At 45.4% G+C, this 20224-nt stretch overlaps 1 protein-coding gene across 3 annotated transcripts in view; it reads right to left on the bottom strand.

Moving 5' to 3' along the window:
• Positions 1-17533, bottom strand: part of PDE8A (phosphodiesterase 8A) — a 167501-nt gene extending 149968 nt beyond the window's left edge. Inside the window, exon 1 of one of the 3 annotated variants that reach the window (XM_053365110.1) lies at positions 17399-17533. In XM_053365110.1, the coding sequence (XP_053221085.1) occupies positions 17399-17464 (66 nt within the window). In that variant the 5' untranslated portion in view covers positions 17465-17533. The remainder of the gene's footprint in view (positions 1-17398) is intronic. The other 2 variants (XM_053365113.1, XM_053365109.1) reach the window with 2 other exon arrangements.
• Between the last annotated feature and the right edge of the window lie 2691 nt (positions 17534-20224).

The raw sequence follows: 20224 nt of genomic DNA, 5'->3' as shown, positions 1-20224 counted from the left end.
ACTGTAACTTTGTGAGGGGAATAGAGGTCTCCTAACAATACTCACAGGTGGCGCTGTGGGTTAAACCACAGAGCCTAGGACTTGCCAATCAGAAGGTCGGCGGTTCGAATCCCCGCGACGGGGTGAGCTCCCGTTGCTCGGTCCCTGCTCCTGCCAACCTAGCAGTTTGACAGCATGCCAGTGCAAGTAGATAAATAGGTACCACTCCAGCGGGAAGGTAAACGGCGTTTCCGTGCGCTGCTCTGGTTCACCAGAAGCAGCTTAGTCATGCTGGCCACATGACCCGGAAGCTGTATGCCGGCTCCCTCGGCCAATAAAGCGAGATGAGCGGCGCAAGCCCAGAGTCGGCCACGACTGGACCTAATGGTCAGGGGTCCTTTTACCTTTGCCTTAACAATACTCAACGCCAGTGCTATTTTTCTGGAAAAAGAGGTGCCAGAACTCACCGAAAAAACTTCCTTCATTCTCTTAGAATGGCCATGGCGCCCAACTGACAGGTGCCAGAAATGACTTCTGGCAAGTTCCGGCTGAAAAACAGCCTTGCTCTACACCCTTAACAAACTGCGGTCCCCAGGGCCTGACTGTTTAAAGTGGTGTGGAACCGCTTTGAATGTGTAGTACAGATGGGGCCTCAGTCTAGAGTAGAAGCTACTGATTTGATTTCTCTCCTGCCTCCCCAAAGGATCACCAAGATAGCTTACGATAGAAATCAATAAAATGTGATCACTGCTTCTACACCTTCTGGAACGTGGGCAGTTCAGAGAACTACTTTGCCTTCCAGGCCACAGAGAAAACCCATTTAAGCTTTCATTGCACCCTGGTCACATTTTAAAAAATGCACAGTTTCCTGGACTACTGATTGCTAGAGCGCCAAGGTCAGACACCTGCATAGCTGGGTGCCCACGTGCCTCAGTTTACAGAGTACAATGCTTTGAGATAATCCTCCGTCTGAAGGCATCCCCTGTCTGAAGGACTGCTTGGTTCAGAATGCAGTTTAAAGATAAAGAGTTATGAGAAGGGAGAGCCTTGAAGTTGCCCATCAACAGCTGGCATTGTTATCAAAGTCGCTTAAAGAATGCGGAATGAGCCCAGAGAGAAAAGAAAGCCCGATAACGCTTTCCTGAGGAAAACTGAACAAAAGCAGTGTCTGGTCTGAGGAGAAAGGAACAAAGGGCTTTTTCTTGCTTGCTTCAGGCTTTGTAAATAGCAGGGAGACATTCAGGCAAACGTACATTGGAAAAACTCCCTCATAAATGCACGGCCAATCAGGGCGCGTCCTGCCTCTGTGAAGATCAGGCTATTCTGCCTGGTTTCTGAGCAACATCTCTACTCCATAGACCTCTTGGCTAGCGGACATTAACGGTAACAGAACTAACCCTTAAGTTATAAACCGAATGATGTCTGCTGTTGCACTTCCGGTAAGCATCTGGGTAAAATGTCTTGTGTTTATCTTTAAATTGCAATAATCATTCCTAAATTTGCATATATATATATATATATATATATGCACACAAATTTTATGCAAATCCGGACCTTCTTTTTCAGCGACGCATAAGTGGTCAGCCTATCTCATGCGGGCCAGTGAACATAGCAAGTGCCTTGAAATGAGACCAAGCACAGATGGAAAGGTTTTGGAGGCAAGTACTTTCTCTGAGAACCATATAATTAAAGCTTAATTTGAAGGGAAGGGTGGGAGAGGCTGATGTTGCGACATGCGGCATGTTGAGTTAACCCCTTTAAGGCATTCGCTTCCTAGCCCTGAAGATGTTTAGTACAGTGGTACCTCGGGTTACAGACGCTTCAGGTTACAGACGCTTCAGGTTACAGACTCCGCTAACCCAGAAATAGTACCTCAGGTTAAGAACTTTGCTTCAGGATGAGAACAGAAATTGTGCTGCGGCGGCGGCAGCAGGAGGCCCCATAAGCTAAAGTGGTACCTCAGGTTAAGAACAGTTTCAGGTTAAGAACGGACCTCTGGAACGAATTAAGTCCTTAACCTGAGGTACCACTGTACTGTGTGTGTTGTATTTCTTGGAATTAAAACTGGTGTTTCCTGAAGACAGCACTAGAAACATTGTTTATTTCCTCTTGGGTATCCAAGTTTTTCTCTCATGAGCAATGCAGTTCAGCATCCACAACTTGAACTCGAACTGCTTGCAGAACAGGGGCTCTACCATGAAACAACCGTCCTTCCTCATAAGGAAGAATCGGGCTCTCATTGCAATGTGCCGAGGTGCCCTCAATTCCTATACAGTGGTATCTCAGGTTACAGACGCTTCAGGTTACAGACTCCGCTAACCCAGAAACAGTGCTTCAGGTTAAGAACTTTGCTTCAGGATGAGGACAGAAATTGTGCTCCGGCGGCAGCAGGAGGCCCCATTAGCTAAAGTGGTGCTTCAGGTTAAGAACAGTTTCAGGTTAAGTACAGACCTCCAGAACGAATTAAGTACTTAACCCGAGGTACCACTGTACTTATTTTTGCGAGGTTCTTTCTTTCTGAACGACTTCTCCTTGTCTTAAGAGTATATGCAATGCACACCAGCTTCGGCTTCTGTAGCAAAACTAAGCTTCTTGGGTTCTAACTGTGCCATTATTGTGATGCATGCACTTAGCACGTTTAAATTTCAGCCAGGGGCTGCTGAGATTTACCACCACGGGTGATGTATACGTGTGAGGAGAGGCGAATAAAGTGTGAACTCTCTAATAACTTTTCCCCACCAACCTCCAAACACAGGCCGTCTAGTGGCATGTCATTATCGAAGGCAGGAAATAAAGCAGCTCCATATTTTACAACATTTTCCGGCAAAGCCTAGAAGACGCTGAGCAGGTTTTCTTTACATGGGCAGAAAAGCTGAACCTGTTGAATTCCTGCCAGGCTTTCCCTGACCCAGTGGCAGACTTATATTTTGGGGGACACTGAAGCTTGAACTGTCATGGGGGCCCCCTCGCAAGCAGCAACAAGGTCTGGGTAAACCACTGTTAACTTTTTCAGTGGGATTGTTCCACGACAGATCGCCACACCTTTGCTCTTGTGGTGACCCACCACGGATCAGGCCGCAACTCACTAGTAGATCCTGACCCATCCGTTGAAGACGTGTGCCCTCAAGAAGCGGAGTTCAGCACAGAGCGATCTCTAGGAACTGACACTAACCACCAGTTTTAAAAGAAACATTTGACATCTCCCCAAAAGAAAAAAGGGGAAAAACTGGGGCTAGCAGTGCTTTTTTCCCTAGAAAAATGGGTTGCCAGTACTCACCATGTTGTGGTAAGAGCCAGACTTTTTAACAACAACAAAAAGAGGTGCTGGTAGTTTGTACCTTTGAGTACCTCTTGAAAAAAGTAATCTACAAGGGTTGGAATACCAGAAACCAGGGGCTGTCCCTGCTAAATTGGAGCAATTGGAGCATGCACCTGCCCACTGTTCTTGTAACGGAACAAAGTTTAGTAGAACGGCAATCTTATTTTGTCAGCAAAAGCAAAATGACAGTTTTGGTTATGCCTCCTAAATCCAAAGGGTTATGCAACTAACACACTCGGCTTGCAACATAACCTCCCCAAAAGCCACAGAGCACAGATCTCTGCTGCCTAATAATCTACCAGAGAGAAAATTGCTAGGGGTGAAGCAGTTCATTCTGTTCCCTACTCCAAGGGACTCCTGCAGTGGGGCAATGGGGTTACTTACACACACACACACACACACACACACAGTCATGAAGCACACACAAAACTAACACAACCTGATGCCACATGGATCTGGGAAAGTTCTCCGAATCTATAGGGCCAAAGAGCGTGGGGAATCATGTTAACATCCACTGTGAAATCTGCCTTTAAAAAAACCAAGATTTCTCACTTATTGAGAAACTCAGGTCTGACCTGAGAAAAGCTCCTGGATCTTAAAGGATAAGAACTCAGTGGGCTATATCCAATGCAGCGCTAACTCACTTAGCGGTATACTTGTTTTTAAAAAATATTATTATTATTATTATTATTAGTTGAGTTTATATACCGCCCTATACCCAGAGGTCTCAGGGCAGTTCACAGAAAAGATCACAACATATATAATCAGAATAAAAACAACAACCCAAGAAACCTCACCCCCCAAAAAAACACCAGCCATATTTTAAAAGACTATAGGATGTCAAAAAGATCAACCAAAGGCCTGGTTAAAAAGGAACGTTTTTGCCTGGTGCCTAAAGGTATATAAAGAAGGCGCCCAGCGAATTTCCCTGGGGAGAGCATTCCACAGATAGGGAGCCACTGCAGAGAAGGCCCCGTTCTTGTGTTGCAAACCCTCCGCACCTCTTGAGGAGGGGGCACACGAAGGAGGGCCTCAGAAGATGATCTCAGGGTCCAGGTAGGTTCATATGGAAAGAGGCGGTTGGTAAGTCTGTGCAAAATGTTTCTGCCAGCGCAACAGGTATGCTGGGTTCATTGGTTGCACAACGCTAAAAGCCACCTGTCCGCTAGCTCAAAAGACTTTGCACTAGAGAACACTGCAACAGTGCAAGGCCAACACTGGACACTGGCATCCACAGGCTCACCACAGATGTCTGCCTTGGGCCTTCTTTCACAACAGACAGACCCCAAAATAACCAGCCAGCCGCCATCTTTATTTTTGACAACGCCTCTGTCATGGACTGGTTGGAAACAGAGGAATGGTGGGAGGAACCAGCTGGGGAGCCACAAGGAGAAGGCGGCTCAGGACCCAGGGATGAAAGGAGAGAGGGAGAAGACTGGGGAAAGGAGGTGCCAGAAGATGAAGAGGTCACAGGGCTTAGTGAGCTGGGAGAGTCTGTGACAGAGAGCAGTCCAGAATCAGATGCAGAGACAGAAGTCAAGAAGCAGAGGTGAGCCAGGCTGCTGAAGAGTCACAGGTGTCTCCCCCTCCGGCTGCGACAATCTCCCCTCCCCTTGTCTCCCAGAACCAGAAGAGGCATGAAAAGGGCGGAGGAGAGGTTGGCTTCACGTCGGCGCAGACTCTGATTGCTCGGAAAAAGCCCTGGAGAAGAGGAAGGGGCTTTCATTCTCAGCAACTGATTATCATGGAGGCGGATGGGGAAGGCGCTGTGGTCTAAACCACTGAGCCTCTTGGGCTTGCCGATCAGAAAGTCGGCAGTTCAAATCCCCATGACAGAGTGAGCTCCCGTTGCTCTGTCCCAGCTCCTGCCAACCTAGCAGTTCGAAAGCATGCCAGTGCAAATAGATAAACAGGTACCGCTGCAGTGGGAAGGTAAACAGCGTTTCCGTGTGCTCTGGTTTCTGTCACAGTGTTCCGTTCTGCCAGAACCGTTTAAGTCCTGCTGGCCACATGACCTGGAAAGCTGTCTGCAGACAAACGCTGGCTCCTTCGGCCTGAAAGCGAGATGAGTGCCGCTACCCCATAGTCACCTTTGAATGGACTTAACTGTCCAGGGGTCCTTTGCCTTTTACCTTTACCTATCATGGAGAGACATTGGGACGTGGGTGGCACTGTGGGTTAAACCACAGAGCCTAGGACTTGCCGATCAGAAGGTCGGCGGTTCGAATCCCCGCGACGGGGTGAGCTCCCATTGCTCGGTCCCTGCTCCTGCCAACCTAGCAGTTCAAAAGCATGTCAAAGTGCAAGTAGATAAATCTGGCGGGAAGGTAAACGGCGTTTCCGTGCGCTGCTCTGGTTTGCCAGAAGCGGCTTAGTCATGCTGGCCACATGACCCGGAAGCTGTACGCCCGCTCCCTCGGCCAATAAAGCAAGATGAGCGCCGCAACCCCAGAGTCAGTCATGACGGGACCTAATGGTCAGGGGTCCCTTTACCTTTACCTATCATGGAGGAAGACCACCAGGAATGAACTGCTCTGCCTATTAGGCCTGACACTCAACCAAGTATGTGGAGGTTGTGTTTTTGCTGCTAAAGAGTTAACTCCATCTTTGAACTGTGTGATTACTGACGGGCGCACTCCTATGACAGACCTGTGACAGCCTCCCAGAAAGTGAATCAATGCATACACACTATGGTGAGGAAAGCATGGCAGCCATCCCATATTCTTTTGACAGCTATGTTTTCCCCACCATGATGACCCAGAACTCAGTTCAACTTCTTCAACATTCTAGGGAGGAAATCATGGCTGTCGCATGCAGGCAAGCTTCACTAAGGGCCCTAAGGGAGGGTTGACCATGGCAGGGTCCCATAGGATAGCATTATGCTGTGGGGCAGGGGCTGATCCTGCAACAACCTGATGTAGCCAAAGAGATTTCGTGCAGTATTCTAAATACAGCAACAGGGAGCATGGGGCACAACTATTTCTGCTGTTGCTTCAGTTTTTAGGAACACATTAGCAAATTGGAGGAACAATTGTTATGTAACTAATAATCTACAAGCATGGGTAGGCTTTAAAAAAAAAAACCAAAGGTTGCCAATTTTAAACGAGAAAGTGGAAATGCTTTGATTTTCAATCCAAAAAGTGCCCCACAATTCCAGACCATTAAAGTAGATTATTCTCCCCTAACAGCTAGATCGGTGGTCAGCAAAGTTTTTCAGCAGGGGGCCGGTCCACTGTCCCACAGACCTTGTGGGGGGGGGCGGACTATATTTTAGGGGAGGGGGGAATGAGCGAATTCCTATGCCCCACAAATAACCCAGAGATGCATTTTAAATAAAAACACACATTCTACACATGTCAAAACACCAGGCAGGCCCCACAAATACCCAGAGATGCTTTTTAAATAAAAGCACACATTCTACTCATGTAAAAACACCAGGCAGGCCCCACAAATAACCCAGAGATACATTATAAATAAAAGGACACATTCTTCTCATGTAAAAACACTCTGATTCCTGGACCACCCGCGGGTCAGATTTAGAAGGCGGTTGGGCCGGATCCAGCCCCTGGGCCTTAGTTTGCCTACCCATGAGCTAGATGATCAAATTTGACAGGCAGTGTTGTGTAGTGGTTAGAGTGTTGGACAAAGGAGGCCTGCGTTCGAGTCACCACTTTATCACAACGTTAAGTGGGTAACCTGGGGCCAATCATAGTCTCCCTGCCTAACCTACTGTTGTGAGGATAAAATGGGGAGGGGGAGAGTCATCCACACCACCTTGAGCTTCTTGGCAGAAAGGTGGGATACTGGGGTGGGGGGCGGGTTGGACTCTATCTCCCATCAGCCCCAGCCAGCATGGCCAATGATCAGGGATGAGGGGAGTTGCAGTCCAACATTTGAACTGCCACAGCTTCCCCATGCCTAGATTAAGAATAACCACCAACCAGACAAACTGGAATGGCAACAAAACCTGGGATTCCATTGTTAGATCTGAAGAGAAGAGCATTTTCGCACCATCAATTTTTGCAAGGGTTCTGGGTTTACTGCAAGCTCTAAATCTCCCTTATGAATCTGTGTGTGTGTGTGTGTGTGTGTGTGTGTGCGTGTGTGTGTGTGTCCACTTCTGGTTCCCTTCGCTGACAGTTTCCCTAGACAAATTCCTTTTTCTTTTATTGGAACTTTCCATGCTTGATCTTGAGCCAAATGACATTCCTTGGGCTTTTTGAGTGTGAGAGCCAAATCTGTGCAGCTGATTAATTTTTATTATTTTTTTTTAAGCACCTCGGCATTGTTGTTTTTATTTGAAACATGTTCTCATCAGGAAGAACTTTCTGACAGTAAGAGCTGTTTGACAGTGGAACAGCCTACCTCGGAAGATGATGGACTCTCCTTCGCAGGATTTTTTAAAACAGAGCTTGGATGGTCATATATCAAATATTCTTCAGCTGTGAGTTTGCCTTTTAGGTGGTTGGACTCGATGACCCTTGTGGATCTCTTCCAACCATACAATTCTGTGATTTTATGATTCTAGCGAGAAGCACCCCAGGACATCTTGAGTGCTCTATAATTAGAGCTGAGCTGAAATTTCTTAGATGGCATTTTTCTGAGAGCATTTCTGGTGTTTTTCTTGTTTTCATCCCCTTCGAAAAAGAAGGCCACTTTGAGATGTATAAATCAGAATCAGACCCATGTTGGAAATCTAAAGAAAAGAAGGTACTTTCTATCATATGTGGTGGACATGCAAAGTGGCTAAGGGCTTCTGGGAGATGATATACAGTGGTACCTCAGGTTACATATGCTTCAGGTTACAGACTCCGCTAACCCAGAAATAATACCTCGGGTTAAGAACTTTGCTTCAGGATAAGAACAGAAATCGTGCTCCGGCGGCGCAGCAGCAGCGGGAGGCCCCATTAGCTAAAGCGGTGCTTCAGGTTAAGAACAGTTTCAGGTTAAGTACGGACCTCCGGAACGAATTAAGTACTTAACCCAAGGTACCGCTGTACAATGAGATGAAAAAAAATGTTCAGAAGGTCCTTTGTAAAAAGACTAGAAGCCTTTCTCATAGGAATATCTAATTTGCAAGTTCCTAGAGACCAGAAAATGGAATATTTAGAATATGCAGCAGTAAAGGATAAACAAACTGAACCATGGAAGGTGAGGGGAGGGAAGTCAATATTAAATATATTGTTTGTATTTGAGTGACTGCGAAGGTGGAAACCTTGTAAAATTGAAAGTCATAAATGAAATTTGAAAGAAAAGAAAAGAAAAAGAAGGCCACTTTGCAGGATTTTATTTGCAAAGCTGCAACTTCCTTGCAAATATTTTCCACCATTTTTTAGGGGGGGGGTGACTGCCTCTCTCCCCACTATGCTCCAGAATTATCTTAAGTCCAGGGCATTGGAAAAGATGTAAATTGGTGTCCAGGCTGCCAAGATAGTTGTTGCTACTGCCACTACCAACAGAATCTTAAAGAAGTATAAGACCATTGTTTATGTATGCAATCACGGCAGCTAGAATAATAGTGGCAAGAAACTGGAAAAATGAAACAAGACCAACAATAACAGCATGACAGACCCTCATGATACCTACAACTAGCAAAACTGATGGGAAAAGTCAGAGGAGTTTCAAACCAGAAAGTATATGGAGAATGGAAAGTATTTAAGGAATATCTAAAATTGTATTGTACAAACAACAATATACTTGCAGAACTAGATTGATACTTGTAAGCAAAAAGTATATTAGATATCTCATCGGACTATACAAAAATAATATGGAATTATATAAATCTGTGTGAGAAAACATAGACAATATAAGCAGTATAATGAGAATGATTGGAAGTTTTACATTCATAACTTTTTATTTAATTGTAATACACTGTATTTTCCTTTCTTTCTTCACTTTTGCTTTGTATGACTTGTTATCTATGTATATATGTTTATGTGTTAAACTAATAAAGATTATTTTTGTAAAAAGGAAAAGATGTAAATTGATGTCCAGGCTGCCAAGATAGTTGTTGCTATTGCCACTTGAAGCAACAGAAAGGGGAAAAGAGAAAGGGGAAAACTTCAGGGAGAAGTGAAAAAGTTGTGCCACTGCGAAGAGGCAGTCCTTACCCATCTCCAAGAAATTGTTGGAGAATTTCATCTTCTGGAGAACTTCAGGGACATGTTCCCACCAATTTCTCTGCTCACGAATAGCTACAAATCCCAAAATTCCATGGGAAGAGGGATTGACCGTTAAGCCACTCTGGAATTGTAGCTCATAATCAACATTTCTCTGATGAAAATAGGGACATCCTATTCTTTCACCACCATTTTACTATTTATACCCCATCCATCTGACTGGGTTGCCCCTGAGACTCTGGGCAGCTTAAAGGTAAAGGGTAAAGGGACCCCTGACCATTAGGTCCAGTCGTGGCCGACTCTGGGGTTGCGGCGCTCATCTCGCTTTATTGGCCGAGGGAGCCAGCGTACAGCTTCCGGGTCACGTGGCCAGCAGGACTAAGCCGCTTCTGGCGAACCAGAGCAGCGCACGGAAAGACCGTTTACCTTCCCGCCGGAGTGGTACCTATTTATCTACTTGCACTTTGATGTGGTTTTGAACTGCTAGGTTGGCAGGAGCGGGGACCCAGCAATGGGAGCTCACCCCGTCGCGGGGATTCAAACCGCCAACCTTCTGAACGGCAAGTCCTAGGCTCTGTGGTTTAACCCACAGCGCCACCCACGTCCCTCTGGGCAGCTTACAATGTATATATATATATATTTGCCTAAGGACAAAGTGTTGCCTTTAGGAAATCCCACCTACCCGCCGAAGCCAATTCCGCCTTTGAAATCCTGCTAATGTCCAGGAAAATCCGGACGTATGTCAGCCCTAAGATAGCAACCTTACAATGCAATGATTCATTCTGCATAGGGCAATCTATGTGCCTTGGACACACACCCATTCCAAGCTGCCACATGGCTGTGTCCAAACAGATGAGCCATCTGTCTTAACGCTTTCAGAAGCTGCCAAGGCGTTTTGAGATCGGTGACACTCTCAAAAGGGAAAGCCACGCACAATTGCATCAGGACAATACAGTCGATGCAACCATTGCTTCCTGTAATTGTCCGCAGCAGCTTGCAACAGAGACAATCAGTGGACGATAAAGGTCTGCCAGCCGTCAACCATCGTTCATCTCCAGGCATGTCCAACAGGTAGATCACTGGACGTCTGTGGTAGATAATTGGTTCCCCCCAAAGAAGCTGAACAACTGTGGCTCCCCTAAAAAAAGCTCAACATTTTACCTCCTGCCTGAAAAAACTCAACAACCTGAACCCCCAAAAACCATAGAATCATAGAATCATAGAGTTGGAATAGACCACCAGGGCCATCGAGTCCAACTCCCTGCCAAGCAGGAAACACCATCAGAGCACTCCTGACATGGTTGTCAAGCCTCTGCTTAAAGACCTCCAAAGGTCATCCCCTTAAAAAAAGGCCACTTTGAGATGTATAAATCAGAATCAGACGCATGTTGGAAATCTAAAGAGAAGGAAGGTACTTTCTACCATATGTGGTGGATATGCAAAATGGCTAAGGGCTTCTGGGAGATGATATACAGTGGTACCTCAGGTTACATACGCTTCAGGTTACATACGCTTCAGGTTACAGACTCTGCTAACCCAGAAATAGTACCTCGGGTTAAGAACTTTGCTTCAGGATAAGAACAGAAATCGTGCTCCTGTGACACAGCAGCAGCAGCAGGAGGCCCCATTAGCTAAAGTGGTGCTTCAGGTTAAGAACAGTTTCAGGTTAAGAAGGGAGCTCCAGAACGAATTAAGTACTTAACCCAAGGTACCGCTGTACAATGAGATGAAAAAAAAATGTTCAGAAGGTTCTTTGTAAAAAGACTAGAAGCCTTTCTCATAGGAATATCTAATTTGCAAGTTCCTAGAGACCAGAAAATGGAATATCCAATAAAACAGATTGCAGTGTGTGCTTGGTTACGGGTATGTGCATGGATGGGCGTTCCCACAAAAGGCTTACCTAATTTGAGAATGTTCCACCAGGCCCCAAAAGGTTGGTGACTTCTGGCATAGCCATTGGCAGAAACCCACCTGGAATTAGGTCACCATTAAGAGAAAATCACATCATCCAGCCAGGACGTATCAGTTGAAAATGTAACAAGTTAATAGATCGGGGTGGGGAGTTTTGTTCAGGTCAAGGGCCACCTTCCCTTGTAGCCCACCTTCCAGGGGTCACATGCCACGGGTAGGGAGGGCCAGAGGCAAAAGTGGGGGGCAGCCAGCAGCCAAAGCGGGCCAATTTATGCCTGGCACTGGTCCCAGTAGAGCTTGTGAAGACATTTGTCGTTGTTACGTCTGACAAGGGCAAAGTGTGGTTCATTTAAACGATCTCTATTGAAACAAACCAAGATCAAACCATGGTTTCTGCTTTGGGCTTGTTTCAATAGACTGTGGTTTAGACTAACCACCGTTCTTGTGTTAGACATACTAGAAACTGTGATTAGTTGAAATGAGGAAGTGGATGTTTCCCATCTCCTCCTTGTTTTTGTGCCAGATTAAGGCAGGCATAGGCAAACTCAGCCCTCCAGATGTTTTGGGACTACAACTCCCATCATCCCAACTCCCATTTGGGACTACAACTCCCATTGGGACTACAGCTAACAGGACCAGTGGTCAGGGATGATGGGAGCTGTGGTCCCAAAGCATCTGGAGGGCTGAGTTTGCCTATGCCTGGATTAAGGGAAGAGAGCCTTTGCGTCTAGGGCTCAAGCAAGTTCGTTCCTGTAATGCTAAATGAGGGTTAAAGTTTTATCCAAACCAGGCCTAAGACGTCCATGAGAAAACACGACCCTTACGGAAACGAGCAACATACACAGCAAGCTATGAAAAGCTCTGTTTTGCAAGCTCTGTTTAATAGGTGCCTGTCAGCATTATCAATTAAGAACCAAATCAACGAAAAAGATTGAAAACCTTGATAAAAGTACCTGAGGAGGAGTTGGACATTAACCCGGATGAAAGGTGTTGCGAAACATTGTGGAGGTGAACTGTGTAAAATATTCCATTTTACTGTTGCGTGACCGAGAGAGGCAGAATATTGGATAGGGCTGTACAAAGAGGGATTGGCATGGTTTTCAATATTATTAACTGATTGATTGATTGATTGATTGATAAATTTGTATACTGTTTCCCAAAGATGGAAACAGGAAGAAATTCCAACAGTGGAAGAATGGAGAAGGAAATTGACCGAATATGCAGAATTGGACAAATTGACTGGGAAGATTCGATACCAGAAAGACCAAAAGTTTATTGAGGACTGGGGAAAATTTACAGAATATCTGAAAAATATATGTGATACACAGACAACGCTTGTTGGTTTTGAAGAGACTCTGTGAAATAGTAAGAAATACTGCAAAAAAGAGAGTAAGAGGAAAAGGAGTGGGGGAAAGCAATATCGTGTTTAGAAATGCGTCAATAAATAGAAATTTTTCGAAAGATTGACAGAGAAACTGAGGGAAGTCAAAAATTGAAGCATGAGTGTAAAATAATTTGTTGACTGTATAAAACTTGTTTGGAAAATGAATAAATTTTTTTTTTTTTTTTAAAAAAGATAAATTTGTATACTGCCCTATACCCACAGGTCTCGGGGCGGTTCACAACATAAAATCACAATATAAAAACACAAAATGCACAATAAAAAGAAAAACAAGGGCAACCCAATATTCCACACACACACCCAACACATTTTAAAAGGGCATTGGATGTCAATCAGCCACAGGCCTGGTTGAAGAGGAACATTTTTGCCTGGTGTCTAAAGGTGTCTAATGAAGGCACCAGGCAAACTTCCCTGGGGAGAGCATTCCACAGATGGGGAGCCACTGCAGAGAAGGCTCTGTTCTCGTATTGCCACCCTCCGGACCTCACATGGAGGAGGAGGCACACGAAGAAGGGCCTCAGAAGATGATCTCAGGGGTCATGTGGAAAGAGGAGGTCTTTGAGGTATTGTAGTCCTGAGCTGTTCAGTAGGCCCCATCAAGTTCTAAGGCAGGAATAGCCAAGGGGGTGCACTCTAGGTGTTGTTGACTACAGCTCCCATCATCCCTAGATAGCACGGCCAAGGGTTAGGGATCCTGATAGCGGCAGTCCAGCAACACTGGAGAGCTCCACATTGACTGTCCCTGTGCCAAGGTCTCAATCATGAGTGGGAGAGGATGTTGGGGGAGGTGTCTGCTTTGAAATCCATATCAAAACATCGCAGTTTGACATCTAAACCATTAATTCTCCGGTAAGCCATGGAAATGGAACTGCATTTTGTTTGTTATTCTTCAGGATCAGATATTTCAGGAGGTTAATCACTAACCCTCTTATCTAAACAATCTACAAGCGCCTTCAGTATTTATGAAGATGAAGTTCTGCTTCCACTAGTTTCAGCCAGCAGGGCAGAATATGTTAACAGCAGGCCTTTGAACCTTGAATTGTGCCTCCCCCAATCTGAAATCTCTCTCTTTCGCACATGTAGAAGCACACATCTGCAACCGCACCCTAATTTAAACCCCGATCAGAATCCCATTCACTCACATCCCCGCTGATATCTAAACTGTTGGCCCTCTATGCAGTAGTAATGGCTAGAAGAACAACGGCTTGTCTGAATCAACCGAGAGCACAAACTGAAGCCTATTGACACAGTAGCCCCAATGAATTCAGTGGGGATTATTCGAGACTAGGGGTGAAATTTGATTTGATTCTCATTTTAATGCAAACCAGCCTAACCTACGATTTCCAAAACAACGCAGACACCATCCTTCGAAATTTGCGCTTCTCCAGATTTGGCACTGCAATGGGTACAAAAATGCACAAATCAGTGTGCACTGAAGCGAAAACAGCATACAAAAAAGTGGATTATATTTGGGGAAATTGCTTGTGAAAACATGTATGTTAAAGGGGAAATGTGGAATTAAATGCTAAGGAATTTTCCTGAGGACTTGGGGGTGAGGGGAATGCTAACTGATAGAGAAAGATTGTAAAAATATAGAAAATGAGAGAAATTATTACTTTAAAACGTATTTATAGCCCACCTTTCTCCCATGCTGGGATTCGAAGCGGCTGACAACATTTAAGAAAACATTATAAAATGAAAGGTAGTAGAAACAAACTAGTTAAAAACAATAATTAAAATACGTCAAAGCTCATTTCGAAGCAGCAATTAACACAGTTTGGCCCGACAGCAGCCCAGTTGACAGCATCGTCTTCACCTTCGTTTTCAAAGGCCGGTCTGAATAAGAAGGTCTTAGGCTGTCAGTGGGAGAACTGACAAATTCATCCTGTCGTCATTGTCCTCCCAGTTTAGGGCTCTTTAATACTTCCATTTGCCCTGCTGTTTTCCCCTGGGCAAGCCTGCGTTTTAGCACTTAATCGGAACAAATAGCAATCGGGTTTTCTGGGGGAAAGCAATGGGCAAAGTCAAAACCGCTCAGACCCATGCCTAGAAAGCATGGGGCAATAAGAAATGTGGAGTCCTAAATGTGCCTATAATTACAGCCCCTCGCCAAGTTCACGGCTGAGATGTCATCTGAAGCCAGAGACGCAATCACCCTTAGCCATTATGTTCAAGTTGTAGATGCTGAATTACATTGCTTATGAGAGAAAAACTTGGTTACCCAAGAGGAAATAAACATTGTTTCTAGTGCTGTCTTCAGGAAACACAAGTTTTAATTCCAAGAAGTACAACACACACAGTGGTACCTCAGGTTAAGAACTTAATTCATTCTGGAGGTCCGTTCTTAACCTGAAACTGTTCTTAACCTGAGGTACCACTTTAGTTAATGGGGCCTCCTGCTGCCGCCACATCGCCGCCACGCAATATCTGTTCTCACCCTGAAGCAAAGTTCTTAACCTGAGGTACTATTTCTGGGTTAACGGAGTCTGTAACCTGAAGCGTCGAAGCGTCTGTAACCTGAGGTACCACTGTATTATTGAACTGCTATACCTGGGGGATCAATGCATAACTAGCCCCACATCTTTGCAGTTATAGCATTTCATTCAGCAATAAATCTATTATGACTATTATTATTATTATTTTACAGGGGAACAAGAAATAAAACCCCTGGACAAGACCATAAGTTCTTGCAAGCTCAATCTTTTCAAGTCATGTAACAGGATGAGATTAACAGAAACACTTTAACCTGTCCCAAACTGGCAATTTGTCAATTGTCTCTCACATAGGAAATAATTCGGGGAGGGGTTCTTTTCACACGCCACCTTTTGGCGTGTTTCTCTTTTTAACTAGCTGTCGAAATTGCCACTCAAAGGTGAGCTGAGGACACGGCTGTTATAAGCAGCCGGATTAGATTAGGAGCACAGCCAAGCACAGAAAAAGGATTTGGCAGAAACACAGAACACCAGGCTGACCATCTCTCCCAAAGGTGCAAGGAGGAGCCGGTCACTAATTCTTTTGAGATCCAACATCGCCGAACTCACATGCACATTTTGAGTGGCTACTTGCAGTTTTACAACCAGGCAGGTGGCAATTCTAGTTACACAACCCAGGGCGACGCACAAAGCCTCACCGATGAATAAACAGGTAAAATCCAGCTGCCCTCCTGATGATGGTTCCTTAATCCGGTGTCTTCAAACCCTATAACTCTGAAGTAGTTTCGCCAATGTCATTGGGATTACCCTCAGAGAAAGAGGTTTGCTAACAGACTTTCAGGGATGAAATTCCACAGAGAGAGAGAGACTCATAGGAAATCATTGCTTGCACAAGAAGAGTAAACAGTGCCCCTTAAGTTCATGCACTTACACCAGGGGTAGGCAAACTAAGGCCCAGGGGCCAGATCCAGCCCAATCGCCTTCTAAATCTGGCCCCCGGACAGTCCAGGAATCGGCGTGTTTTTACATGAGTAGAATGTGTCCTTTTATTTAAAATGCATCTCTGTGTTATTTGTGGGGCCTGCCTGGTGTTTTGACATGAGTAGAATGTGTGAGTCAAATGCATCTCTGGGTTATTTGTGGGGCATAGAAATTTGTTCTCCCTCCCCCCCCCAAAAAATATAGTCCGGCCCCTCACATGGTCTGAAGGACGGTGGACTGTCCCACGGCTGAAAAAGGTTGCTGACCCCTGACTTACACAGAAACAAAATGTTTACAAAGCACCTGAGACAACAACAACACCCCAAGAAATCTATTCATTTTTACCACTAGGATGTTTTTTCTGGTCTCAGCGAAGGTAAATGAGAGTAAACATGTGGTTATAAGAATTGCCCCATGGATCTGGGGAAGTACAGTTTTTTTCTGACACCACACCCTTTCTTCGGTTCTTAGACTATTTTACTACCCTGAGATACAGTGGAACAAAGTTCGGGACTAAAAGAAAAACGACACCTAAAAACAATTTTGTTAAAGTTTTGTTTAAGGTTTGGGTTTGGGCGAATATCCCACTTCTCTGTCACAGTCTCCTTGTACAATCAAACAATGAGCTATAAATCTCAGAGTTACTTGAAGCTCCAAGGCATGTATTTGATCCTTAAAATTGACTGTGGGGTTAGAACTTCAGTTTTACATCAAATGATTTGGTGGGCGGGGCTGAAATGCAACAAAATAGTACATAAATTCTGAAGAAAATTCTAAAGAAATCACCCACACCCACAATTACAGAAATATTGCTCCTTCTTCCAAGATACCCCTGCCACAAATGTGACAGCAACTTCAGCATTCACTTTTACAGTTTCCCCTGCCTTCTAAAGTTTTATTGCTCTGTGGGTTTTCATTTTTATTTAAAATAGCACTGTTTACACCATTTTGTTCAGAGGTTGTATATACGCAGTCAGACTGCCCGGCTCTGATTGAACGGCTTGCTTCCAAAGTGTACGGTTTTTAAAAAAAATATAGTTTAGAGTACAGCAAATAAAACAAAACTCTGCTGTTTACCTCAGAGCATTCCCAACTCAAGATTCCTTGGTCCCCCTCTTTTGTTCCTCACCTCCCTGACTTTGTACACAATTTTGAGCAGGCAGGCTCCAGCCCCCCCCCCCCACTGCCTCCTCCTGTCCTTATCTGGAGTCTTCTGCTGCCAAATTAAGAGAAATAAATGCATAATTTCCCCCACCTTGTACAGAGGGCCATTGAGAGCGTTTCTGTTTTCCATAGCTCCGGTGTCTTCCTTTTCCTCCATGCTCTCTTGATTTTAAAAGCTTGGATTTCCAGTGTAAACATCAAAGTGGGCCCCCCAGGAGACAAAACAAGTGCTCCTCCAGCAGACTGAGCTACTTCTGTTAAGTAGCTCAGAGGGTTGTTGTGTTGGTTTCTTTCCCTCCTCCTAAAGTCCTCTTGGTCTAATCCTAGATTTTCAAATCACGCTTCATAGGTTTGTTAAGGAGCAGCAACATGTGAGCAAGGGAGAGTGTGTATTTCCCTCTCAGAGATGGATTGATCTTGTTGCCTGCACAAACCCCTCTCTGATCTTATTCTGCAGGCTGGCTTTTTTTAAAAAAAACAAAACAACAATAAAAATCAGATTGTGGTTGTTTTTTTCAACTTCCCAAATCAGAAGTAATTCAACAGGTTAGCTCCTCCTCTCTGCTCTCAGAGCTATTCTAGATTATATAGATATATGTCTAGGATAATAATAAAAAAAAACAACTAGATGCAAGGTCACCCGGCAACCGATCCTTTCACGTCACTGAAGGTAATAAAGTCAACTTACATTGAAGCCTTATTATCTGCCTGAGTAAATATTGTTGTTGGGATAAGCACAACCTTGGAATGGTAAGAGGGATGAATGAATTACTAAATCTCTCTGTGTCGCTCTCACCATATGCATCTGAGTTATGTTTTAAATATGACTGTCAACCGATGGAAATAATTTTTAACACAAGAATCCCCTGCTTTTTGAACTATTGATCAAGTTAGCAGTCACGTTTCAGTATTTGCACACACAACCGAAACCTCGACACGGAGCCGTTGGGTAAGATCTCTTATCTGAGCAAAGGAAGGAAGGAAATCGCTTTGGAGAAGGATTTTCTCTTTAATTTGCTTGCACTGGTGAGGCACTGGAACCAAAATAGTCTAAATAATAAATAATCAAGAGAGAGCTCTTCCAGTAATATAACCCTCCGCTGTTGTTAGGCAAAGTTTATACATCAAGACCATAAGGGGGGGGGGATGCGCAGCCCATTTCCAATAACTGGAGATGAATAATGCATCTAGAGAAACTGCAGTTCTGTTTGGGAGAAGCAAGAAGGAGAGGACCGAAAAATGGGCTGGATGTAGGTACAACCAAAATAACAAGAGTGTTATTATTGCAGTCCCATAGATTAATTCACGGGGACAAGCCACAGTATGGGAGCCTCCCACATGGGCCAAAGCATCTCATAACAGAGCATTTATGTGGCCTGAGAACATAGACAAAATGCTTGCAGTGGTCCAACTAATTGCAGCAGTGGTTTTAAATCCCTGTGCCGTGGCACCCTGGGGTGCCTTGAATGACGGTCAGGGGTGCTGTGGGCAACACTGGCCTCTGTCCCTCATTCCTTCCCTCCCTCCCCTGATGCCCTATCGCGTGTCGCCAGTGTTAAGTTGTGGGTGAACATATCAGACGACACAGCGATTCTTGAAACAGCTCTTGTTTATTCACAGGCCATAACTGAACTGAAGGGTTCAGCCAGCCTGCTTATATAGAGCTCCACTACAACGCAACAGTAACCACTTTCTGTAACTATCCAATTACTGAACGTCACTTTCAATTCCTTATTTGCATATGTGGACCTGAGTGAAAACTATCTACAGTATCCCCCTGCTGGCCCAGGGTGAGAACTTCAGTACATAACAGCGTCTCTGTCTCCCAAAGGCTTGCACGGCTGTTTGTTGGAACAGCCCTGCTTGTTACAGACTCCCCAGGCGAATGCTGCCTCTGGGGCTGGCCAGGGGGTGCTGGTTGCCAGGAGCAGAGGCGGCCGTGGAATAAACAAGCAAGTGAATGAGGGAGCCCAGCCAGCCAGCCCTTGCTGTTGGGAATGAACGGGCCCCTGTGGGGCAGTGTGAGGAGGCACCTCTCTTAGGGGCAGGAGGGCAGGCAGCTCAGAGACCAGGGACGGTAGCAGCAGCTGCCCAGAGGACTCCCAAGGAGAGGGGAGAGGAGGCTGAGGGAACACTCCACAAGGGAAGGTGTTTGAAAAAGGGTGAGAAGCTGCCAGCTCTTCAGGCAAGGGGTGATGTAACTGGGCTCTGCCTGGTTCCCTGTAGCTTCACTTCTCGCAGGGAGGGAACCGCCAGAAGGCCCTCGGTGCTGGACCTCAGTGTCTGGGCTGAACGATGGGGGGTGGAGATGCTCCTTCCGGTTTAGGGCTTCAAATGGCAGTACTAGCATTTTGAATTGTGCTCGGAAACGTACTGGGAGCCAGTGTAGGTCTTTCAAGACCAGTGTTATATGGTCTCTGTGGCCACTCCCAGTCACCAGTCTAGCTGCCACATTCTGGATTAGTTGTAGTTTCTGGGTCACCTTCAAAGGTAGCCCCACGTAGAGAGCATTGCAGTAGTCCAAGTGGGGGGTAACTAGAGCATGCACCACTCTGGCGAGACAGTCTACTGGCAGGTAGGGTCTCAGCCTGTGTACCAGATGGAGCTGGTAGACATCTGCCTTGGACACAGAATTGACCTGCGCCTCCACGGAGAGCTGTGAGTCCAAAATGACTCCCAGGCTGCACACCTGGTCCTTCAGGGGCACAGTTACTCCATTCAGGACCAGGGAGTCCTCCACACCTGCCCGTCCCCTGTCCCCCCCCCCAAAACCCTACTTCTGTCTTGTCATGATTCAACCTCAATCAATTAGCCACCATCCATCCTCCAACCACCTGCAGACACTCACACAGGACCTTCACCGCCTTCACTGGTTGTGATTTAAAGGAGAGGTAGAGCTGGGTATCATCTGTATACT

The sequence above is a fragment of the Podarcis raffonei genome, chromosome 14 (assembly GCF_027172205.1).
Source record: "Podarcis raffonei isolate rPodRaf1 chromosome 14, rPodRaf1.pri, whole genome shotgun sequence".
NCBI classification, from domain to species: domain Eukaryota; kingdom Metazoa; phylum Chordata; class Lepidosauria; order Squamata; family Lacertidae; genus Podarcis; species Podarcis raffonei.
The sequence above is the reverse complement of the archived record's forward strand: the minus strand, read 5'-3'. Positions and strand labels throughout refer to the sequence as shown.